The following is a 27641-nucleotide window of genomic DNA, read 5'->3' as shown; positions in this document are numbered from 1 at the left end:
ATTTTATAAATGTGTCCTCCTAAAGTCCGCATATTACCGAGGAAACAATTTTTGTCGGTCAAAGGTACAACATCCAAGTCTGGTCAAAGGTACACGAGATGGGCTTTTTTAACAATAATTGTCTTAATCCCCATTTACGGTCAGACATAATTATCCAAACTTTTTCATCACGAAAAAATGATGTTGGGTAATATATATATATAATGCCGTAGATGAATCAAACAACAATTTATCACAGTTTTAAAATCAGAATAAGATTAACAAAAATATTTACTTTTTAAGAGCAAAATCTTATAACTACATGGAAATCGATACCATCTATCCCAAGTATGATGTTTTACGGTAAGAAGAGTTGTCATGGACTATTATTTCAAATGGCACTTCACGTTTTTTTTAAATAATAATAGTAAGCCGACAGAATAGAGTGACCCAAGGTACAACTTGGTCAGAGGTACAACAGGTTCCCCTTTATCTAAAAAAGATTGACAAATGAAATATATTTCATTTTTTTATATAATTCTTCTGTTTTATTTTGTATAATTATTTTGTTTTATTTCGTATAATTCTTTTATTTTATTTTGTATAATTCTTTAGTTTTCTTTCATATATTTCTTAGGATTTTTTATTTACGATTTATTTTTTAATTATGCTGTTATGCGGTCTTGTAGTAACCATTTTTCTTTAGTTTATTAGCATATAAAGTTTTACTTATTATTTTTTGTTAGTCATTTATTGTTTTATTATTTAGTTATTAATCATTTTTAAATAGTGATGTCGACTTTTTTTATACAGTTACTTGTTTTTAATTTTTGTTTTCATTTTAGCCATTTATTATATATGTTTTATATAAGAAAAAAAAAGTAATAACAATATACTACCGTATATTGTTATTACTTTTTTTTTCTTTATTTATTCTTTTTAATTTTATGGTATTGTTTTCTTGTTGTTATTGTGTTTTTTTTTGCCAAAAGAACATAACGCAATTTTTTGTTTTGCTTGTAATGTTTGTTGTAAATTTTGTTTTGTTTTTATTTTCTCAGTGTCTTTCTGTTTATATTTTATTTAATTATTTAGTCATATAGTTTGCAATATATTTTGGTTATTATATTGTAATAACCATCGTTAATATATTTATCGAATCTTTATAATTTTTTTTAGCAGTAGTCGTTTTTATGTCAACGTTAGTTGTTACGTTTTGTCAGTTTACTACTGTTTGCAACTGCTACTCTGTATGCATAAACGATTCTTGTATGAAAAATTATTCATTTACTGATTCACATACCGATTTATTTAAGTTATTATATTTACTTTATCATTATTACCATTGTTAAAATAACATGTCATTATTATTATTGTTTAAACAACATGTTATTATAATTATTATTATTTATTATTATTATTTATCATTATTATAATTATAAATATTATTTTCATTATTATTAGCATTACTATTTAAATCATTGTCATTAAGTGTTTATTTAATATTAGTAGTTTATACTATTTGAAAACAACCTTGACATGTAACAACTAATGTTTTAGAAATATATTGATTGATTGATTAATTGATGTTTTAAATAAAGGATATGTAGTTATTAAAAAAATAAATACAGGCCAGTAGTAAAAAAAGAGAATATTCAAAAGTATATATGTATATATATATAATACGTATTTTTCAAATATGTATATAAATATATATATATATATATTATATATATATATATATATATATATATATATATATATATATATATATATATATATATATATATATATATATATATATATATATATATATTATATATATATATATATATATATATATATATATATATATATATATATATGTATATATATATATATATATATATATATATATATATATATATATATATATATATATATATATATATATATATATATATATATACATATACACTCACATATATATATATATATATATATATATATATATATATATATATATATATATATATATATATATATACATATATATATATATATATATATATATATATATATATATATATATATATATATATATATATATATATATAAATTAGTAAAAAACACTTTTCTAACGTTTTTCTTCAACTTGAAGTTTCACCCTTGCTGGATCATCAGGAAAAGTCTACTCTTCCTGATGATCCAGCAAGGGTGAAATTTAAAGTTGAAGAAAAAAAGTTAGATAATTCTTTTTTACTAATTTATTATTGCTCTGTTCTTTAAGATTATTGAGCACTCTATTTGTAAATATTGCCACAATATTGTGATCACCTCAGTTTTGTTTTCAAAGTTATTTTGAAGTAATTTTAAGGTGAGCATATTTTTAATACTAACCTATTATACAATACTGACATCTATCAAATAAAATAGAAAAGAACATTTTTTTATAATTATGACTAATGTGAAGTTAGGTTTGTTTTATGTCAGTAGTGTGAATTTTTGTCAATTTAAAAAAAAAGTGGTTGGTTTGTCACATTTTTATTATATTTTAACAGTTTTTTTTAAGTGAAAAGTATTTTATTATTTTTAATACCTTTTATAAAGTCACTAAATATAGCAAGAATTAATATATAGTACTGTTTTATTAACATTTTTAGTGTAATAGGTTGTATTTAGTAATTTCAATAAAAAATAAACATGTGTACCGGTAAGGACATTAGTCCAAGCAAAATTTCAGAAGTAAAAGAACTTTTACAACATTCAGAGAGTCACAACGGAAAAAAATCATCCCTCTTGCTGTCAAAACTTGTTTATGAGTCTAAAATACAAGTTTCGGAGTGCACAGTTAGGAGACGGCTGGCTGAAGTTGGTTTAAAATTACACAAACCGGCTAAAAAACCAAGGGTGACTCCAGCAATGATAAAAAAGAGATTTCAATGGGCAAAAAATCATAAGTATATGACTATTGGAGATTGGGAACGTGTAAGTTTATCAATTTTGAATAAAATATTGTTAAAAAAGTGGTTAAATGTTGACATTAACTTAATTACAACCACACTATGATGATTTTTTCAGGTTTTTTTTTCAGACAAATCAACTTTTGAGATCTTGTTGGACAATGCCAACAAGATTTCAAAAGTTGATTCGTCTGAAAGACAAGAAGACCAAACAAAAAATAGCACCCAGAATGCATTGTACAAACTGTTAAACATCCAACTAAAGTTATGGTGTGGCCAGTCTGTGGTAAAGGCATAGGAAAACTTTAAATTGTCAATGGGATGATGAACCAAATACAGTATCAAGAGGCTATGGCAAGCCAACTTATTCCCCAAATACAAGAATGGTTTCCAAACCACAATACATTTACGTTTATGCATGACAGTGCTCGATGCTATAGAGCTAAAAACAAAAAAATACCCTGTTTTAGATTGGCCGGGGAACTCTTCTGACCTGAATCCAATTGAGAATTTGGGCAACATTCTCAAGAAGGAAATCTCTTCCGAAGTTTCAACAAACAAAAAGGATTTAACTGAAAAACTACTTTATCATTGGTACCACAATGAAAAAAATAAGACAGCAGCAATAAGCTGTATTAAAAGTATAATCAGTCCGAATAGCTAAAGTCATTTCGTTAAAAGGAGGAGTGACAAAATAACAATAATTTTTTATGACTTCCAATTAAAAAGAGTAATTGTTTTTTAAAATGTGGGTATATTGGATTTGAAATGTTATTTTATTATTAATTATAAAACATGTTTTATCAATAAAATACAACTAATATTGCAATTGTACTTTTGGTATACTTTTGACAAACCCTTGGAGTTAAAAATACTCAAAAATTGTAGGTGATTACAATATTGTGGCCAGGGATATTTAATATTGTGGCCATATATATATATATATATATATATATATATATATATATATATATATATATATATATATATATATATATATATATATATAAATATATATATATATATATATATATATATATATATATAATATATATATATATATATATATATATATATATAAATATATATATATATATATATATATATATATATATATATATATATATATATATATATATATATATATATATATATATAAATAAATTGATACAAATACTTAAAAAGAAGATATAATGTTTATAAATGCGTACTTATGAATGTTATATCTCAAAAGTCATATTTATGACTAAAAAGTCATAAAATAAGATATTTAAATACAAATTTCAAATTAAATATTCAATATCATATTCAACAAAAAGATTACACATAATATTTAAAAATACAAATAGTTATATTTGAAGAGAAAATGATTAAAAAAAAAATTATTTTTTTATATTTTGTTAACAAAGATAAAAATTATAAATAGAAATTATAAGAAATGTTTAAAACTTAAATTTTTGTTTCATAATAAAATATATTTAACAATTTTGCAATAATAAAGTTGCTTTTTAAATAAGCATTCCATAACTTTGGTCCTTTATAAGTTATACTAAATCAGTGTATTTGTTTTACTTTTTTAGGTATTTTATATGTTATACTTTAATTCGTTTTTAAGAAATACTTGTCATTCTGATTTTTTTTAGACTTAAATAAAGTTTTTAGAAGTTAGATTATTGGTATATTTATACATAAAGTTTACGTGTTATATTTATCGGGTACACATTTATCATATTCATATTCATCATTAAAGGTTTAATGTGATCCCCCGTATAATGTTAAATATAAAATAATCTACATTAATTAAATACACATAAATCTATAAGTATGTTCTTTTTTCTAAAAAAAGAACATTTTTAAGTTTTGTTGGTTGACAATTAGCCCACGTAATATTTGCATAAGTACTATATATTGCAACAATGTAAAAATAACGTTGTAACAGCGTTAGATTTGAGCTAAATGACGTCAGAAAGGCGTTAGAACAACGTTATAATTTAAAAAAGAAGTCATGAAGACGTTAGGCAAACGTTATATTTTGCCAGAAATGATATTAAGGCAATGTCTTTTGTATCATTCTTTAGACGTTAGAAAAATGGCAGAAATGAAACAAGTTTTAAATACTTAAAATTCAACGTTTGGCCAACGTTATTTTAACGTCCACTAAAGTTTTTCTAACAATTTTAAGTTGTCGTTCCTATACAGCAATAAGCAATATAGCACAATTTTACACTGTATATCATCGCGCTATGAAGTTCTTTTTTCTTTTTATTTATTTAGGTCATACACGGTAATTAATTAGTCCAGGCAATTAATTGAATACGGAAATTAAATGAAAAAAAAAAAAAAATTTTTTTTAAATTTGCAATATTACAATTTTAAAATTTTAAAACTATGTGCAATAATGTCTTGTTAAACTAATTTAGTTTTCACTCTCTTTTAAAATTTCAGCCATATCTCAAATAATTTGTGTGTTCTTTGTTTGAAACTAAAAAAGAAAAATATATAAAGAAATATAAAGTTAAAAACAAATCCAGTTAAATTTCCAAAAACATAATAAAAAAACACTCGAAATAAACAAATAAAACACCACAAATACCAGAAGTCGGACTAACTTGCTAATTGATGCTCACCTGAGTTTTTCTGCTTCCAAAAAATTATTGGCGGCAAATCGTTTAGCAACATCATCTGAAATAGAAAAAAACAATTCCTCAATAAACTGCAAAACTAATGAAATTGCCCCCCAAATTTTTTTAATTAAATAGCTAAACAAAATTTATTAAAAACACATAATCAGGACAAAATGGAAAAAAAAAACATTTCTTGTGCTACCCTTAAAATGGTAAATTTGTTTGTATCTGCAGTACAACTGGACCAGTATACAAAAGAAATTAACTATATAGCTTTTTATCTTTCAAACTCTACCAGTGATCTAGATTGTCTGATTTACCGGATTGCTTTTTACCAGATAAGTCGTACTGTTTAAAAATATGATTAATTTGAATATATGACAAATAATATATCTTCGTTCGCTTATTAAAATACCAAGAATTGACAAACAATCCCAAAACAAGCTAAGTACATATTGTCCAAAATGAATTTGGAAATACAAAGCAAACCAATCAAAAGACTTTTAAATACTTCAAAACCTTAAAAACTCATCTTAGCAAATTGTGTGTTTAGATGAATTATAAAGATTATGAAGTATCTAAAAGTAAGAGTAAAATTGACCTGATAGAAAACAACTCCTATTTTTTATAAATTTAATATTTTGCATGCTCTGGACCCCCCTTCCCCACATCCAATTCCCCTCGTAAAACCGCCTCTGGCTCTGGAGAATCAAATATCAATTTTTTAATATTATTATACTTCAAATAATAATCTTTGCTAACAAGACCATATTCTAAAAGCATTTGGAACTTTCCAAAAACATCTTTGAGAAAATTTTTAAACAGGTTTAGTTTTTGTTTGCCACAGAAAAAAGTAACCACAAGCAGAGGTTTAAAAATAAAAAAAGCAAAGTAAGGACTTTATAAAGGGCAGACCATATACATTTATTAATAAATGTTTGTCATTGTTCTTTCACACATCATCACAATGGAGCATATTTTTAATACTAATAGCTATATGTTTTAGATATTTTTAATACCAATAGCTAGAAACCAAGATAATTGTAGTCACAATGTTTCTTGAGTATTCAAATAATTAGGTGTTTTTTTTTTCTATGCACATAATTTAGGGGGTATTATTTGTTTCCTATGCGCATTTTCCCGCAGTAAGGCAAGCAAATCGTTTAATGAAAAATGTGCAACTAAATGTTTAGCTTGCTCTGAACAAGGTCAATTATTAAATCAGGGGAACTATAAGAGTGAAAATGCATTACTAAAATCGGTACTTTTTGAAAAGTCGATTTTGATGTCATTATATTATTTATACTTGTTTATCTGTAGCACAAATATATAAATTTATGTATGTCTATAACTATAAACATATATAATATAAAGTTATATATATATATATATATGTATATATGTGTATATATATATATATATATATATATATATATATATATATATATATATATATATATATATATATATATATATATATATATATATATATATATATATATTAAAACTTGATTTTTTTTTAATTGTATAAAGTAAGGGTATGAAAAATGCTCTCCTTGATGCAATCCTGGCTGACAAGTCCAAGTTTCACAAAAAACACTGTTTGTTTCCATTGTCCTGTTTTTTCCTGTCATACAGCATAATCTTTAGACGTTTTGCTACTGAATTTTGCAATGAAATGCTGACGTTTGTCAAGTCATTCCTTGGTATCCATTGACGAAGGGCGTCCTCGACGACGGAGTGGTTGTGATGCTGGTTGTTCAGTAACAAGTTGGGATCGGAGTTCTTTTCTATATTGAATATGGCTAATATTTTTATTTTTATTGACCTGTTTGTAAAGGATGTAACTGTTTATTACAGCCACTTCTAATAGCCAAAAAAAAATTTGTTCCCGCCATTTCAATTACTTCCTAGTGAAGAAATAGCTTGCGGAGTAGTGGTCAAACCTATTAACAGCTCCCCTATTTTTTGTGTACTGAACCACAGCTATAGGTTTTTCAATTTCGTCATTCTTCCCATGTTTTCTTCTTCTCTCAATAATTACTGTTTCAGGATAAAAATATGAGCTCAACATGTAGATTTCCCTTTTGTCCTTCCATGCTAAGACCATTATTTTATTTTCCATACTCCAGGACATAACTTGACCTTTTATAAGTTTTATTTTTTTACCTAACTCTACTGGTAAACCTTTTCTGTTGGCTTGAATGGTTCCTGTAGTATGAACACCCCTTTTTTATAACTCTTTAGCCAACTCATAACCTGAGTAGAATCTATCTGTAAAAACATGATAGCCAGTACTTGTTACATTTCGTAACAAGTCATCAACTAAATGTAGCATTATTCTTGCAGTAAAACCCCATTTATGAAGGTGTTGAGGGTTGTACATTAGATTAGCTGAACTTCTTTTGAAAGCTATGATGCATTCGTCTATTGCGATATTTTTACTTGGAACACATAGTTCAAGGCACTTATTTTTAATATGCAGAACCAAATCATTTATTTTATATTCCCTAACTATAACATCAGCTTGTCTTGAATTTATATTTGCTGGCTGGACATGGCGCATCTAATGCATTTGATGAAATCTATTTCTTGTAAATATGCTTTTATAAAATGGCATATAATCAATAAAGTTGACTGAAAAAAAATTTTGTGTCTCTCAAGAATCATGTAAAGTCATTTTTAGAATACTTCCAAGATATGCCTTTAATTCAACAGTGGTAACATCTGTCCAATGATGCCAAATAGAATAGGTAGACAATGTTTTGCCAAACAGTTTTTCTACTGCATAGCGATTAGTTTCCTTTGTAATAGTGCCAATAACTGCTGGTGTAAAAATTAACTTAAAAAATCCACAAACTGAATTTGGCACCTTATTTGGAGACAATTGAATTCGAGTATTTTGTACTGTGAAGGGGAGCTGTTTTAGTTGGCATAGTGATGTCACCCAAGTATTTACAAAGTTGTGAACAGCTGCTTGATCAGCTGATTGATCAACAACTTGTTTACATTCGTGTCATTATCATTAAATTCAATGTTTTCTACGATTTAATTCGAATTATCATCACCATCGTCACTGCCTTCTTCAGATAAATCACCAACATCATTGAGGATATAATCATTTAAATCTAAATCAGAGTCAAAACTATCGTCACTGAATTCTAACTGAGAAATTACTTCTGAAGTTGTAAATTTCAATCGCTTACTAGGACTAGCCATTTTTAATTTTGTCGATCCGTGTTTTTAATACTCTGTTATTTACATCAAAATAATGCCCAAACTATTATGGTCCCCAAGAATGTCTTGCAAAACAATAGTAAAGAGTTGATTAAAAAGCATGTCTTGCATTACAAGACAATGGAGTAATTCAGGAAATTTCTTGTCTAACCCTGTAAGACACAGGAGGGGTAAAGTTTAAAATAAAAATGCTTCAAAGTATTTCTAAAACTGATTTTGTATCAATTTTAATCAATTGATATCATTTTTATAGACATTGTATTATGTTATTGTTGCGTTATATAAAAATTCACATACAATATGTATACTCATTTAATGTGATATAAAAAAATAATTATCAACATATTTGCGATATTTATAATGCCTGTAATTTTCTGAATATAAATGTAACAAATAAGTATATTAATGAAGAAATACAAAAATAGTTTCTGACTTCAGTCCTTAACATATATTTCGGTAGCTTTTCACCAACAAGTTGACCTATTAAAAAAATAAAATATATTAGGCACATTGAAATGTTTTACACATAAGATCTTATTTGCATTAGTACATTTTACTGCATTCACCAAAGTCAAGCCTTAAAAAATCCGATCTAATTTATTAAACAATCAGTAATATCAAACAGATTAAGTAGATCTGATTAAATCATGAAAAAATCATAAATCTAAAAATATTTTTATTCTCTAAATTTTATAACGGATGTAAAATTTTAAAACATTTTAATTCTTCAATAACAATTTTGTTATGCTGCAACCGATCTAAAACGTTTAAGAGTAATTATAGGCTGACATAAGTTGTAATAGCAAATGAGTAACAGCAAATGAGTCATTTTAATAAAATGACTGTTAATCATTTGCTGATAAAAAAGCTGGACAATAAAATTTAATCTCCAGGTTTTTTTCTCTATATCATATTAAACACATTAAAATAAAACTTGCAACGTTTGTGGAAAGCCTTTGTTACACATTCTTAGTGTAAACTTCTTTTGTTTCAAATCTTCTTTTGTTTACCAGTTGAGTTAAATATTTAAGATTAAATGATGTAATGATTTATTTCTGAGTTGACTTGAAGAAGGTAAGTAAATGAGTAAATGATAAAACTTTGATAACGTTTATATATATATATATATATATATATATATATATATATATATATATATATATATACATATATATATATATATATATATATATATATATATATATATATATATATATATATATATCCCAGCTAGCACACATACATTGATAAAACGTTAGAACAATGTTGTGCGTTGCGTTGGCCAAACATCTACCGCCAACGTTGTTTTTATATCATTTTGGTTACAAATGCGACGTCGCAAACAGCCAAAAAACAACGTTGGTTCAACGTTGTATTTTAAGTCGACATTGCGTAGTGTTTTACGTTGGTTCAACATTGTACTTTAGGTTCACACAACGTTGTATTTTCGTTGGCAAAACGTTGTATTTAACGTTGGCAAAACGTTGTATTTAACGTTGGCAAAACGTTGTATTTTAAGTTGATTCAACGTTATATTTTACGTTTGCACAAATTGGTATCTACCTTTTATCGGAACTGAACTAATTTGCTTTATGTTAAGCATATACATTTAAACATAAAATATCGTATGCTTATACGCGTGAATAGTTGTATATATGTATAAACGTGTTTATACATACGTATTTTCGCTTTTTCGATGCTAAATTAATATTGCTTATTTCATGTGGTTATACTTATGGTTGCATCTGATTATAGAGACATTATTCAAGTTTGCTTTGCTTGAGGCTTGATATTTCATTACATAAAAAAGAGAAAAATATATGAGCAAATATATTTTGATGATGAATTTAAATATCTAAATAAAAAATAATTCTCATAAATTACACAAATGTATATTTGTATGATTTATGAGAATTTATAAAAAATGTATATCCACCTTCTCTCTATGCAAACGCAACGTTAATCCACTGCATAAAATCCAACGTTGTTCCAATGTATGTGTATAAATCAAATCAAAAACGGGTTTATAACATTGGATCAACGTTGGGTTTAGATCGTAAAAAAAATCAAATTTATGCGGCGTTTTTACATACATTGGATCAACGTATATTTATTTATATTGAATCAACGTTAGGTTATATACAATGGATTAACTTTAAGTTTAGATCGTTAAACCAGTCAACATTTTGCGATGTTTTTACATACATTAACTCAGCGTTGGTTTATACACATTAAATTAACGTCGGTTAATAACATTGGGTCAACGTTGGGTTTACATCGTAAAAATAATCAATTTTTTGCGATGTCCTTACATACGTCGAACCAATGTAAATCAGCCAGCTGTTTTTAGTTCCGTCGGTATAAATTTCATCATTTAACAAATGCCATTTGATCAACGTTGGTTTTGCATTGGAAAAAACAGCCGACGTTCGCGATGGTTTTACATACGTTGGCCCAATGTAAGTGTGCTAGCTGGGATATATATATATGTATATATATATATATATATATATATATATATATATATATATATATATATATATATATATACATATATATATATATATATATATATATATACATATATATATATATATATATATATATATATATATATATATATATATATATATATATATATATATATATATATATTTATATATATATATATTTATAACCCTTTTATATATATATATATATATATATATATATATATACATATACATATATATATATATATATAAATATATATATATATATATATATATATATATATATATAACCCTTATATATATATATACATATATATATATATATATATATATATATATATATATATAACCCTTTTATATATATATATATATATATATATATATATATATATATATATATATATGTATATATATATATATATATATATATATATATATATATATATATATATATGTATATATATATATATATATATATATATATATATATATATATATATATATATGTATATATATATATATATATATATATATATATATATATATATATAAGTGTATATATAAATTATATTATACAAAAACTATATAATATCAAATATCACAAACGAAAACTGTACAAAAATTTACTTTAACTTGTATTTTAATTGTGTTTTGGAGTTGAAGAGTTAAGACAGGGTTATAATTACAATTTATAAAAAAGCATCCTTAACTATACTAGCCTTAATGGTTTTGAGGAGACAAATTAACAAAAAAAATTAATAGCAGTTATTTTCAATTGTAAGTAGAAAAGTCAAAGTTGGCATAACTCTGAAGTTAGAGAAATCTAAAATTGTAACTCATTATGAAAATTAAATAGTTACTGAGTGTTTATTTGATTCAAATCAACATTTTGTCTTTTATGACTAAGACTCTGATTTAAAATTTAGGTGTTCTGTTGCTATTTTTGCAAGATATATTTTTCTATTCCTAAAATCAATTTTAACTTTATGTTTCAGAAGAAACACTTTGTACTGTTGAGTGCTGAAAGTAAATTAGTTTCAGAAGAAACTAAAAATAACAAAAATTTTTACAATATTAGTAATGTTTAATATACAAACTATAAAAGTACATAAAAAAAGTCTTAGCAACTTTTAAAAATCAATTAATGTTTTAGTAACTTTAATTTATCAATAAAATGTTCAAAAATTTACATAATTCGACTGTAGAATTTAAAATGTTATAAATATTAGTATTACTAATTATAATGCCTAAAAAACCAGATTAAATTTATCATTTTTTTTTATTAATGGTTTTTCAACCATTTCAAAATCGCTCTTTTTTTTGTAAAATCAAGTTGTGTTTACGTTGGTACGGAGACGTTGATTTGATGTCAAAAGCAAAAGCGTTGTTCCAAAGTTGTTTTATCGTTAATCAGATTAACGTTGGTACAGCCAAAGTTTCTCCGACGTCGTTTTAATGTTAACATTTAAGAAGTTAGTTGATAACGTTTTTCTGGCGTTGTTCCAATGTTTGATAGACAAGCGTTAGAATAACGTCTCTATGCCGAAGTTGAAACATTGTTGGAATGTAGTTAACTTGTGTCGCGACCAAAATCCAACCAAACTACAACATCAGGTCAATGAACTTTTCGTTCAACGTATTTTTATACTTGAATTTATGTATAAGCGAAGTCGATGCATTATTCTAAGGTTTTACATTTTTGATTGTCTTTATTTTATATGTAAAGCCATGATAAATGATCACCTACATTAACTCCATAAACTTTATATCGGGTGGACACGGAAAAATATGGTCAACTTTAAATTGAGATTTCTCTTTAACCACAAATGCTTTTAATTTTTTTAATTAAACGTTACTTCCTTGCCTTTAATTGTGTTAATAAACTTTTTTTATGCAAATCAATGACTTGCAAAATATTTGGAAAATAAGTTGAGATGCGTAAAAATGTTGTACATTTTTTTTGCAAAAATCCAACCATTTTATATCGCTTGATTGCTAAACGTACCAATGTCCCACAATCTACAATCACAGATATTAAAAATAAGTTTAAGTCTACTCAAATTTTCAAAAGAAAACTTGAAAAAGGAAAAAAGAAAACTTTCCGTAAATCAAAAAAGATGAACTCGATTTTAAGTTCAACAACGAGAAACCCAAACTTCTCACGTCAAAATCTAGCAAGAAAATTCAAGACATCGCGTTGTTATATCAAAAAGTTACTTAAAAATGCTGGAATTAAAGCATTTCATAAGAAAAATACATATAAGAGAAGCTTAGAGGATGAAATTGAAGGAATTTGATGCCCGAAGAAGTTGGTTAAAATATGAGCGGATATATGTAAATGACAACAAGTAAAAGACAACAAAACGTGTTGCAAGGCGGATTTTTCACAATTTCCTGGTAAACATTTTTACCGTGAGAACAAAGATAAATCTGTAAATAATCAATATAAATAAGTTTAATGAGAAAAAATTTGCATCCAAGCTTCTTGTGTGGCAAGAAATTTGAAGCTGTGGTATGCAGTCCTTTTGTTTTGACACTTAGAAGATCTTTACTGCCAATTTCTACATCAAAATATGCCTTTAAAAAAGACTTTTGCCTTTTATGAAAAAACACAAATACCGACGTCTCTTTTGGCCAGATCTTGCTGCATTTCAACATTCTTACGAAATTCTACAATAATGAAAAGATAATAATGTTAAAATAGTTCTTAAAGATTCCAATCCTCCAAATCAACTTTAAGAGCGCAAGATTAAAGATATTTGGACATTAGGTCAAGGAGTTCTTTGTAAGACAGGCGAAGTTATAAAAAATAAAATGACTTTCAAAAAAATTGGATCTTGCCATCAATAAGGTGAAAAAGGAAAAACTCTGCAAAATAATGGCGTCATCCCACTATAAAATTTGATCTTTTGCCCATCAAACCCCTTTAAAATTATGTTAAAACCCAAAATGATGTAAACACATTTATTGTAAGAAAATTTTAAATAAAATGCATTTATGGTTTGAGAGAAATCCCAAATTTAAGTTGACCGGATTTTTCCGTGTTTATTCAATATATAATGTGTCTAGAAATAAAAAATATTTTAAACGATTTCTACAGCACGACACCCTTCTGGAAAAAATGGTTTATAAAAATCGGCTCATTTGGTATGAGTTTAGTGATAAAGCTTTAAATTTTACTTAAGGTCTCTTAAAAAGTGCAGTTTATACGATTAATTTAACCCCTACATTTGCAGTAAACTAAAAAAAGTTACTTCCTTGAATTGAGGGACTCCGATGTTATAAAAACGGCCTTAACGAAGTTTATAATAATCAAAATAAGATTGGGTTATTCTAATGTTGGTAAAAATTATTTTAAATTGTATTTTATAAGATAAAGTTTTAAGTTAAAAGGTTTTAGGCCCATAATTTCAATACACAGATAAAAAGAATCAAAAAATTACTTTAACTTTAATTTTACTCTAGTTTATCATCATGGCTAAAAATGCTTTAACAGTGCTATTTTCTTGTGGCGGAGATGCAGGAAAACAGTTAAAAATTACGAATAACAACATCAACAAATACAAACCAAATCAAATATTTATCGATGAATTTCTTGGAAAAAAGTTACCGTCTAGTGATGTATTTTTTGCTTTGCACCAAGCTGCAATTGAAGGTTCCCTTGAAAAAGTTAAATCAATCTTAAATAGTTTAGATGGTTACCAAAGAAAAATGGAACTAATTTCAATAAATTCCCAAGGACTAACACCATTGCATTTAGCATCTAAATTTAATAGAGTTGATATTATCAGCTTCCTATTGGACAATGGATCCGACATAAATAAAAAAACCATAAAAGAAAAGAATACTGCGCTTCATTTTGCAGCAAAGTAAGTTCTAAGTACTGAGTATTTTATTTTTTGGTATAAAGTTAAATAATTTATATAAAACAGCATTTATTTTTGTGTAAAAATGTTGTTTTGTGTTAGGGAACAGAGTCTATTTTGACAATTTCCCTTCAGCAATAGAAAAAATAGATGAACAAAAATAAAAAATTTGACAAATTCATTTAAAGTAAAAAAATAAAAACTTAACTTAAACTTTTAAGTTAAATAAGCACATGAAACAATCTTATTTTAAAACAAAATAGTATTGATAATAATAGCTAATTTTTAAGTTTAGTAAATTTGAATCTATTCAAACATTTTAACAAACCAATTTTGTTAAAATGTTTAATTAGCGACTTTTATTCAAAAATATTTGTTTTGTTAACATTGGAACTTTTTGAATGTAATTAATATACTTATAGAGAATAGTTTTGAAAATTAGTTGACAAATCAATATATAATTTTAAATTTCAGATATAATATGACAGATGCTGCAAAGTGTTTATGTGAACGAAATGCTGATGTTAGGTTAAAAAATTCACAAGGCTTGACTGCTCTTCACTTTGCAGCTCGAAGAGGTAATGAAGAGATTTGTGAACATTTAATAAAACATTATTGTGATGTTAATGCAATAGACAACGAAAAGGTATTTTTATTAGTTTACGCTATACTTTAAGTGGTGTTTTGTTATCATGGACTATTATCATTTTATCCATGTTTGTTATCTCATTTAAATAAAAGAAAAACCAAAAATAAAAGTTAAACACCCAATTACTAATACAAGTTACTTAAATAAGTTACGTTTAGGATAAATGAAATATGATCATCTTGACACTTTTAATTGCAAGATTTTTGAAAAAAGTTGTTCTTTAAGAATTTCTTAAAGGGTTTTTTTTGTTACCTTAAGTTCTAGCAATCGATTGCACATTATAAATGTTGGAGATCCATTAAATGGATTTTTACTTTTTAAGACAATACTTTACTTTTTTTTTTGCTTTACATTATGCTTTTAGATTTAGTTCATTACTATTGAACAAACCATCTAAAAATGGGCGTGGAACTGTTTAGTTTATAATCAGCGACTAAGCAACTTTATATGTTATTATACAAAAGGCAAATAATTTTAATTCAGTCTTGTTTTGCCCTTTGATTGCTGGTGCATCCGAGTTAAAAATATGAAAGATGAGTTTAATTTTTACTCAGTTTTGAAATATTTAAGAGTAATTTCAATGCGTTTCTGATTATTTTGTTAAGCTTTTGGGGTATACTTTTTATGTTCACAAAACTCAACAGTATATTATTTAGTAGGACATAAAATGTGAATTAAATAAGGTTTTTATCTTATATGAACATAGAAATAAATACAATAGGTAATTTTAAAATAGTTTGCAACCATTTTTTAATAGTTATTATTGGTTAGTATTAGTAACTGTGTTACTCAAAGTTTCCCCTACACTTAATAAGTTTTAAACTTATTGATCATTTTCACTTTAAAAATAATAAATCTATATTACTATATTTTTCACATTTGTGATACCTTTGAGAGGGACTTTCTGTAAGAGTTAGACAGAGCTAAACAGTAACCCTTTTCAAACTTGCTAATTTTTTAGAATATTGTTGCTTTTTATACTAGAAGCTCAATTGCAAAATTTTTTCAAAAAATTGAAATTGGTTCTTTAGATTTTAGATATCAAAGTTTGTCTAAATATTTTAGAAATATTGACAAAATGGTGTCAACGGCATTTTTAAACTAAAAAAATAAATAAATCAAACTAAATAATTTACAATGAGTATTTCGTTTGGTAATTGTTATCTGTCTGACTCAGACCAAAAATTAATCAAATTGATGAAGATGATTTTTTCCCTTGATTAAATACCTTGCTTCAAATTACGCGAAAATAGATTTTTTGTTTTGTTAGTTGTAATCTTTGTTTTCATTTAAAGCCGCAAATACCCCATAATTTTTTTTTTTTATAAATCTTTATCTAAATGTATAAAAAAACTTATGGGGAAGTAAAGGCTTAGCCGCAAAATACAACTTAAAAATAAAATTCTAATCTTTTGACGCATTGATTGTGAAATGATAACAGTTATAGCCATGTATTTACTGTAAAACTCAATTTAAAAAAACAAGTTGTTGAACAAAAAACAAGTTTTTGAACAAAAAACAAGTTATTGAACAAAAACAAGTTTTTGAACAAAAAACAAGTTTTTGAACAAAAAGCAAGTTTTTGAACAAAAAACAAGTTTTTGAACAAAAACAAGTTTTGAACAAAAAACAAGTATTTGAACAAAAAAGTTAAGGAAAAAGTGAAATCTTTAATTTAACTGGTCCTAAAATTCCAAATATAAGCAACTACCACTCCTATGAGTTCCAAAGAACCACTTATAATTTAAAAAAAATTTTGAACTTGAGTTTCTTGTATGAATAGCATGATCATATATGTATTTTATATAGCAACAACATATGAAAATTTAGCAATTTTGAAACAGATCGCTCAAAACGTTTGGTGGTAAGCTGATTATTACAGAAAGTCGCTCTTAAATTCAGTTATTTTTTTTTTAATTGTTGCAGTTTTTTTTCCTCATAGAGTTAATAGTCGTCATGCAGGGCACCGTTCAAGTGCATTTGAAAAATATGTTATGCCACCCTCTCATCCGATTTTGTTTAGTTGTTTATAAGGAATATCGAAAATATCGAAGCTTATAGAGCCTGCGATTTAAGCACTGCTTTATGGCTTCTCGATGTAAATACAATAATAGAAAAATATAAGAACAAAATCTTAATTAAAGATTTAAAAAATGAAAGGGTTTAAAATTTAAAGAAGGGTTTAAAAAATTTTAAAAGGTTAAAGGGTTTCTACACTAATATGCATAAAGAAAAATTCTCTTAAATACAACTGAATGAAATAGGAATGTTTTCTATATACCTTTTTCCATAATTCAAACCTGCCAAAATGCCAGTGTTATGTTAAGCGTATTTTAAGATAAATAAGTATTATTCATTCTTTCTTTATAACTTCCTATAAATCCGAAAGCGAAAGCACACACTCACTCACACACACACACACACACACACACACACACACACACACACGCATATATATATATATATATATATACATATATACATATATATATATATATATATATATATATATATATATATATATACATGTATATATATATATATATATATACATGTATATATATATATATATATATATATATATAATATATATACATGTATATATATATATATATATATATATATATATATATATATATATATATATATATATATATATATATATATATATATATATATATATATATATATAGATCTATAGTTTGTTGCCTTTGGGAAGAGCGGAAGGAAAAAAGTAATTCTTACGCCAACACATACGTCACTTTTAATTACTTTTGACTTTCGCCCAACATTTGCGTGTTGGACGAAAGTAGAAACCATTAATTTAATTACAAATATATCGTTTTTTAAAAAAACCACAAAAACGCAAATTTGATTGACCAGAATGTTTTAAAAACGATCTGAATGTTTTTAACAATATAAACAACGTTTTTATTTTTATTTTTTTTAATAAGATGTTTTATTTTTAATTTTTTTAACAAAATGTTTTTATTTTAATTTTTTTTTTACTGTAATTCATGCGCGGAGTGTTGCTACATCGACTATCTTATAGCCTGACTCGCAAGGGAGTGCTGTTACATCTACTGACAAATAGCCTGACTCGCAATGGAGTGCTGCTACATCGACTGACAAATAGCCTGACCCACAAGGGAGTGCTGCTACATCTACTATCTTATAGCCTGACCCGCAAGGGAGTGTTGCTACATCGACTGAGGGTTTGGTTGGGGCAGGCAGTCTTTCAATTAATAAAAAGTTAAAAGTCCGGTTATATATATATATATATATATATATATATATATATATATATATATATATATATATAGATATAGATATATATATATATATACAGCAATGCTCAAATGTATGGAGCACCTATTTGTTTAAATATATTTGTGTTTAAAAAATGAGATATACATGATGAATTTTTTTTTAAATGGTATTTTATTTGTTTTTTACGTTTAAGCATTAGTAAATCATTTAATGCATGTTGAATTTGCTTGTCTGGGCATGATTAGACTTGTCTTAACTTGTCTACATACTCACTTAGTATAAAGTCTGTCGAATTAAGATATTCATTTTATTCTTATCTTAAACGTAACTATTGTCAGCCGCTCATTATCTATTGTTTAAAAGTAGTGATTTTTTTTATCGTTCTTTATTTATTTTCATTATGAGTAAAACACGCGAACTTTCTGTAAGTGAAAGAAGCCAAATTGTGATACTCCATAAACAAGGACATTCCCAAGTGGAAATTTCAAAAATTATGAAATGCTCAAGTAAAGCAGTGCAAAATGCTATAAATAGATTTAGTGAAACTGGTTCATACGAAAATAGACCAAAAACGGGAAGAAAACGTATACTTTCTCCTAGAAACCATCGTTTCCTCAACAGGATTTCACTTCGAAATCGGACCAAATCTTCTAAAGACTTGGTTAGCGATCTGTGGGAGCACAGAAAAATTCAAATTTCTGCTCCAAGTGTTAGAAGATACTTAAAAGAAGGTATTTTACATGGAAGAAGGGCTCGCCGAAAACCATTGCTGACTGAGCACCATAAGAAACTTCGTTTAGAATGGGCTAAACAGCACCAAAATTGGTCATCAGAAGATTGGGCCAAAATTATTTGGTCAGACGAATCAAATATAGAGGTAAGGCATCATTATGACTTACGGTGTAACCAAAAAATAAAAAAAAAATATCATTTCGAAATTATTCCTTTAAGTACCTGAAATTTTACATGTTGAAATTTATAATATCAAATTTGTATTCCTTTACTTTTTTGACCTAGATTTTCGGGCAACCTGGAGGCACCTTTGTAAGACGACGACCAGGCGAAGCATTTGAGCCGGAATGTATCATCCCTACAGTCAAATTTGGCGGTGGTGGCACAATGATCTGGGGTTGCATGGCCTCCAGTGGCGTAGGTGAAATATTTTTATGTGAGGGTAGGATGAATGCAGAGCGCTACATTACCATGCCAAATGAAGTTTTGGAGCCATCAATATTGAAATTATTTGACGAAGATGTCCCTCAATATTATTTTCAACAAGATAACGCTCCTTGCCACAAGGCAAAAAAAAGTTTGGACTGGTTTTCAACAAATAAAGTTCCCCTCATTACGTGGCCCCCCCAGTCTCCAGATTTGTCACCCATAGAAAATTTGTGGTCTATTTTGTAGAGGAAGTTGTCAATTTACAGATGTAAATCCAAAGAAGAATTTAAAGCGAAAATTCTGGATGAATGGGAAAAAATACCAGCGAATGTATGTAAGGATCTTGTGGACAGCATGCCCAAAAGACTACGTGCGGTGATCAAGGCAAAGGGAGGTGCTACAAAATATTAATTATATTAAATAATATTGTTGAATTGAAATAATTTGTATCAAATAAACACATTCACATTTACTATTTGTTCATTACTTTTGAATTTTAAATAAAATATAGGGATGCTCCATACATTTGAGCATAGCTGTATGTATATATATATATATATATATATATATATATATATATATATATATATATATATATATATATATATATATATATATATGTATATATATATATGTATACGTATATATATATATATGTATTTATATATTTATATATATATAAATCTATATATATATATAGCATAGCTGTATGTATATATATATGCTATAGCATATATATATACATATATATAGCATATATATATATAGCGTAGCTTTATGTATATATATATGCTATAGCATAGCTGTATGTATATATATATATATATATATATATATATATATATATATATATATATATATATATATATATATATATATATATACATATATATTCAAAAAAAAATGAAAAATTAAAAAAAGTCGTAAAATTTGTTATTAATTTAACTTTTTTGCTCAAAAAAAAACAAACAATGTTTCTTTCAAGATTAAGGATTTTCCTCTAGTTTATTTTTGAACAGGGTTTTGTATCCTAATGATTATTAGTTAATAATGAAGAAGCGTTCATGCCGTAATGGTGAAGAGGTAGAGCACTTGCCTAGAAAGCAAGAAATTTTGACTTGTATCTCCTCTTATATTTTTTCTCTTATTTTATTTCCTTCTCTAAAATACATAACTGTTTAATCTAGCAGTAAGCAACCAGTAACAAGGGTATTTGTAATTAAATTATTAATAACAATATAACTTGAGGTATTATATACAAATTATAATTAACTACAAGTTTATCTATAAACGATATTTCAAGTATGTCTTCCTATCAGCTTTGTAACTGCTTACAGTTAACGACATAAAAAGACTTCATTAAGACCAGATAAGTCCATTTTAAAATGTTACAACACAAAAAAAAGCAGAGGAGGAAAGTCAAATAAAGCCTGCTAATAACAACAAAAATAAATGAAAAAAAAGTTACAGTTTTCAATTACTAAATTTTGCATTTTATTGTTAATTTGCATTATTTGCATTTTATTGTTAGTAGAATTAGAATAATAATAAGATAATAGAAAACATAAAAAATAAAATATTAGCTATAACAGATAGCTCAATCAACGCAAAGCACAGTAACCAACAGTAACCAATTCCGCAAAGCACGAGATATTTGTGAGCACACTTTACAGACATTGTTATATATTTCCAGAATTGTTAGCTATAAAAAGAGGCAAGAAAACACAACTTGATAAGTATGCTTGGCGCTGTATGTTTATATATATATATATATATATATATATATATATATATATATATATATATATATAAATATATATATATATATATATATATATATATATCCCTTCCCAGTGGGCACAGGACCTAAATAAGACGTCTTTTGAACGTTCAAAAAACGTCCAAAACGTTCAGTAGACGTTTAAAAGACGTCTTTTTTACGTCCTGTGCCCAGCGGGTTAAGATATTTTGATAACTAAAATACGCAAAATAAAGAAATTTTATTTATTACAATGCTTGAATAAACGAGGAAAAACTATTGTTAAACAGTTGAACAGTTATATCATAATAGTAAGCAACTCATGAAGTATATCTTATACATGGTTGTTATTAATTGCGGTGATAAGAAATAAGTAAGAGATCAGTAGCTGCATAAATTTTAATAATTTCTTTATATTAATTCTTATTTAAAAAGAGAGAGAGAGAGGAACTGAGAGAAATTGTTCCCAAGGCAGTTTGTAATAAAAAGTAAAATAAACACGTAACAAATACATATGAGCATAAGAGAAGGGGGCGGCTGAATAAATGCGAATTTCATAACTGCGAATCCGCATAAGTGCGAATGGTATAAGTGCGAACTGGCACAAGCGCGAACTGGCATAAGTGCGCCAAAAGAATTTGCAAACATTGGCATAAGTGCAAATTGGCATAAGTGGCGAATTGGCAAGTTCGCATTTATGCCAATTCCCACTTATGCCAGTTCGCACTTATGCCAAATCGCACTTATGCCAATATTTGCAAATTCTTTCGGCGCACTTATGCCAGTTCGCGCTTGTGCCAGTTCGCACTTATGCCAGTTTTTGCAATTGATTCGCACATATGCCAGTTCGCACTTATGCCAGTTCGCACTTATGCCAATGTTTGCAAATTCTTTCGGCGCACTTATGCCAGTTCGCGTTTGTGCCAGTTCGCACTTATGCCAGTTTTTGCAATTGATTCGCACATATGCCAGTTCGCACTTATGCCAGTTCGCACTTATGCCAATGTTTGCAAATTCTTTTGGCGCACTTATGCCAGTTCGCGCTTGTGCCAGTTCGCACTTATGCCAGTCTTTGCAACTGCTTCTCACTTATGCAGATTCGCAGTTATGAAATTCGCACTTAATCAGCCTCCTCAAGAGAAGTTACTTTAATGATACAGACATAAACAACATCGTCGCACAAAATAGCACAAAAAACTCGAATAACCAAAAAAACTGGTTTTATTACGTTACCAGTAAACAAAATTATTTTGACCTTAATTATGTAAGGATCCAGCTTCCCTCTAACTGTTTACTAATGATTAAAGCTCATATCGAAGTTAGCTACTAAATGGTTTTAGAAAAGTTAGATTGATTCCTCAGTTACAGGAATTCAATCAAAGACTTATGAAATTTTGAAGTTAAAGCAGCTGAACAAAAAGTATAAAGTTTGTCTCAATTAACAGCAATTCTTTTCTAAGTGAAGAAAAAATGTAACCAACAACGGTTAAAGACCTTGGTTGGTTCAAAGCCTAAAAGTTGTCTTGCAGTCATTAAATATATGCAAGCATAATGATTACCGAAGGTGTGACTTTTTGAACGTACTAGGTTAATGGTACTAAAACCATGCAGTACCACGAGGGTTATAGTTTACATAATGATAAATAATCATACTGGGGCAGAATTATAAAAAATAAAGAGGAAGTCAATTATGTATAAAGTGGCTCAACGAAAGCACATCAGAGAACAGTCTTTAGATTCAAACCCAATTTTACAGCAAATAAGTGAACTGTAAGTAGTAAATTTAACATCATATAAATTTACTAAATTAAAACAGGTGCCAACGGAAGCAAGCTAGTTAAGTAATGACAAAGGCAACTAAAAAAATAAGAGAACATTTTTATATGTTTGAATTTTTAAAAAAAGTCATTCAAAATTAAGACTGTTATTGATTGTTATTACAAACAATAAAAATCATACTTAGCCTTGTTCTTAAGTGACTGAAGTAAAATCAAATTAACAGACATTAACACAACTTGGCACTGAATTCTGCCAGGTAAGTTTTCTGTTCGCCAAACAGCATATCTTACATTTTAACAAAGAATAATTTCATCTTGCCTAGTTTTATCTCTTTCATTTTGACAACAATTAGTGTCGAGTCGCCTATGAGCATTTATACTAATTATTTCTTCAAGCCTTAAATCAAATTAAACAAACTGCAACATCAATTCTCCTTAAAAGCTAAGAAAAATTTATCAGCTAACATTTGCTTGCAGACCTTGCTTCTAAAAACGCGTGAATGATTAGAAACGCGAATTAGGTTAGCATCCATGGTGACATTAGTCTATCTTTTACGTATATTGCAACTACATCTTTTAAAGGTTTATTGAGGACATAAAGGTTGTATTTAAAAATTCGTAATATTTAATTAGGCAAAACAACATTTAATTCAGAAATCGTAAAATGTAATTGAGAAACACAACATGTAAATTAGAAATTGCATTTTGTAAATAAGAATACATGGTTTGTAATTGCGAACACAAAATGTAAGCTTATAGGTAATTATAAAAGCTTTTCTTGAACATGAATTTAAATAAGTTAATAATATCAAATTATGCATTTGTATGCGCCAGCAATAATAATGGAATTGAAATATAGTTTTTTTAATTTTCAATTCACTATAACCCGAAAGTCTACTATTAAATTGAATTCGTGTCAGAATTTAAATCACCAAATTATCTTACATGCGCTTTTGGAACAACCAATAGCAAAGTGTCCAATTTATTAGCATAAAATGCATAAAAGCAAACGAGTTGAAAGAAAACATTTTGTTTTATCTGACAGAATGACAGAAGAAGAGTTGCTGAATTTGTTGAACAAAATGACAACTTTGTGACTTTGATGCAAAATTTAGGGGTCAAATATAAGTTAGCTTTCCATTGGGTTTGCAGCGGAAAAAAGCAAAAGTAGGTAATGCCAAGCGACATTATCCACAGTTATCAGCTCAGCACTACCTTCAACTGGAGAAATGGAGTATTCATTTTGGCGGCAAACACATTGATGAGTTTAAATATTAGGTAATGGTCCTCAAGAACATAGTAAAAGAATTTAAGTTGACTAAGCTCAAATTAAAAAATGGGAAAGCTCAAACAATCGCAGAAGGAATTCACAATGTGTTGAAGGAATTCAACTTATGGGAATCAATTGTGCTGATTGCTGCAGATACAATAAGTGTGAAAACAAAAAAAGACGTTGATTTTTGGCTGCACCAAGCATTCGAAGAGAAAAATCTTACCACAAACTCAATTTTAATTGCTAATATCATATTCTAGATCGCATTTTTCGCGTTGTCACGGGCAATAAGATCAATGGATTGACTAAATTACTAAACTTTAAATACAACTTTGCACAGGATTTGACAGGCAATTATGATAAATTGAAATCACTCTACAGCAGCAGTAAACTTAGATTAAAAAATAAGGTGGGTGGAGAGACGGCATGAAGTTTCTTTACCATGTAACTCGTATCTTCCGTCACCACTCCAAGATGAATGAAATACCCTTTGTAAAATTTAATTAGATCCCAAACATGAGAAATGTATGCTAGGTCTTTTATGTCATTTTATCGTTTTTAGCATTTATTCTGGTTTTAAATAACCACAACAGGCTGCGTAAAATCTATTTATTCATTTCCTACTCATAGGCCGGCTATTTGGTAAGCAGTCAATTGTTCCACACCTGAAGATTTTGATGAATTGTCTGTAATGCTGACCGACTATCTAAAAGGTCTTAGATGCTTATAAAACACCTAGAAATATACGAATTTCCAGTCAACATTGCCCGAGGCATTTAATGCTTGAGCAAGTGATGAAAGTTTTGCATGACATGTATTACACCTGGTGCAACAAGAAAATCTTCTGCTTAAATTTATCCTGCCCAATGACATTATCGTAAATAATTGATTTTCTTGTATCTTTGATGACCCAGTAAAATTTTTTATGTGAGTGACACTGAAGCTTGTGTTTAATTTTGCAATTGCTTTTAGGAACCTCAAATGTTAAGCAAAAAAACTAATGAATATAAATTTTAATATCATTTTGTGTGTGAGACTTTTTTTTTATTAAATACCTTGAAATTAAGTTTCTAATCTTCAATGAAAGCTCATAAAAGTATAATACAAGGAAATGAGGTTGTAAATCTTCATCACCCTTGTATATATATATATATATATATATATATATATATATATATATATATATATATATATATATATATATATATATATATATATATATATATATATATATATATATATATATATATATATATATATATATTTATATATATATATATTTATATACATATATATATATATATATTTATATATATATATATATATATATATATCTATATATATGTATATATATGTATATATATCTATATATATATATATATATATATATATATATATGTATATATATATATATATATATATATATCTATATATATATATATATATATATATATATATATATATATATATATGATATATATATATATATATATATATATATATATATATATATATATATATATATATATATATATATATATATATATATATATATATTAGGGTTGACCAAAAACAAAATTTTCCAAAACTTTTACTAGTCTGCATAGAAACACAATCTTTTATGCATAAGAAATTAAAATATATAAAAAAGTTATATAAAAACATTATTAAGTGCTGCCAAATTTGATTTGATCATTTTCGTTTTAAACGTAAAATACGTCAAAATTGAAATTTTGTAGAAAGACTTCCAACTTTGTGGAACAATAATAGTTTCTATTTTTATAAAAAATAATTGTTAAAAACAATACATTTTCATTAAAATACGTGACTATTTTCTACTGCAGGATATTTTATCCTTAAAAAAAGTGTCATAAAAGCAGCTATTTGTATTGCGCTAAATCAGCAAATAACCGCTTCTTATTTAAATTGCCAACAATTTTTCTGTGATTTTCGACCACGTTAAAAACATTGTTTCGAACAGCTTCATCCTAAAGAATAAAAATATATCAATCATTAAAAACATTATATGAATCTTTTTTTAAATGTTTTGTTTTGTTGTTGTTGATTTCTTTTCTAAATTATTAATTAATTTTTATGTATACTTTTGTAAGTGTTAGAAGGTAATCGGAACACAACTTTATTCCTCTCTCAACCACGTCGTTAGTTACCTTTAAAGTTTTGACAAATAGCTTCATCTTCAAATAGTTAGTATTTTCGTCCCATTCCGATGAAGGGGTTTCGAGCCATTTTCCATCATCTTTTAAGTTGTTAAAAATCAACCAATACTTTTTCTTAAAATAATAAAATATTTCAGAATTTTTTTTAATGAATGGAAGAGTTGGCTTACCATAACTGATACCAAGTGGTTTTCCATAATCTAAATTTTTTTGGCAATTCTTTCTTAATCATTTAGAGAAAGTTTATTTGAAAATAAACTTAATTCAGACACCTGTTTGGTTAGATACCAAGAGTGTCTGTTTAAAACTTGTTGGGCTTTTTCAGCGGCCATACAGAAGATTCGGATACTTTTAAGAGTTTTAGGGTCGTTAAATAACTGTGTATCATTTATTTATGCATCACTAGTTTTGATGATTCTAACCAAGCTTTAATG

The 27641-nt window shown here is 26.6% G+C and overlaps 1 protein-coding gene across 18 annotated transcripts in view; it reads left to right on the top strand.

The window, feature by feature from the left end:
- Window positions 1–27641, top strand: part of LOC136078211 (transient receptor potential cation channel subfamily A member 1-like) — a 200470-nt gene that overhangs the window by 46007 nt on the left and 126822 nt on the right. For 14 of the 18 annotated variants that reach the window (XM_065793442.1, XM_065793447.1, XM_065793448.1 and 11 more), the window contains 2 exons: window positions 14740–15143; window positions 15615–15786. In XM_065793442.1, coding sequence (XP_065649514.1) covers window positions 14749–15143; window positions 15615–15786 — 567 coding nt within the window. In that variant the 5' untranslated portion in view covers window positions 14740–14748. Of the gene's footprint in view, window positions 1–2248; window positions 2336–14739; window positions 15144–15614; window positions 15787–27641 lie in introns of all 18 variants that reach the window. The other 4 variants (XM_065793444.1, XM_065793453.1, XM_065793457.1 and 1 more) reach the window with 1 other exon arrangement.

Source organism: Hydra vulgaris, chromosome 03 (genome assembly GCF_038396675.1).
Source record: "Hydra vulgaris chromosome 03, alternate assembly HydraT2T_AEP".
Taxonomy (NCBI): Eukaryota; Metazoa; Cnidaria; class Hydrozoa; order Anthoathecata; family Hydridae; genus Hydra; species Hydra vulgaris.
Note: the sequence above shows the minus strand (reverse complement) of the source record. Positions and strands in the feature narration are given on the sequence as shown.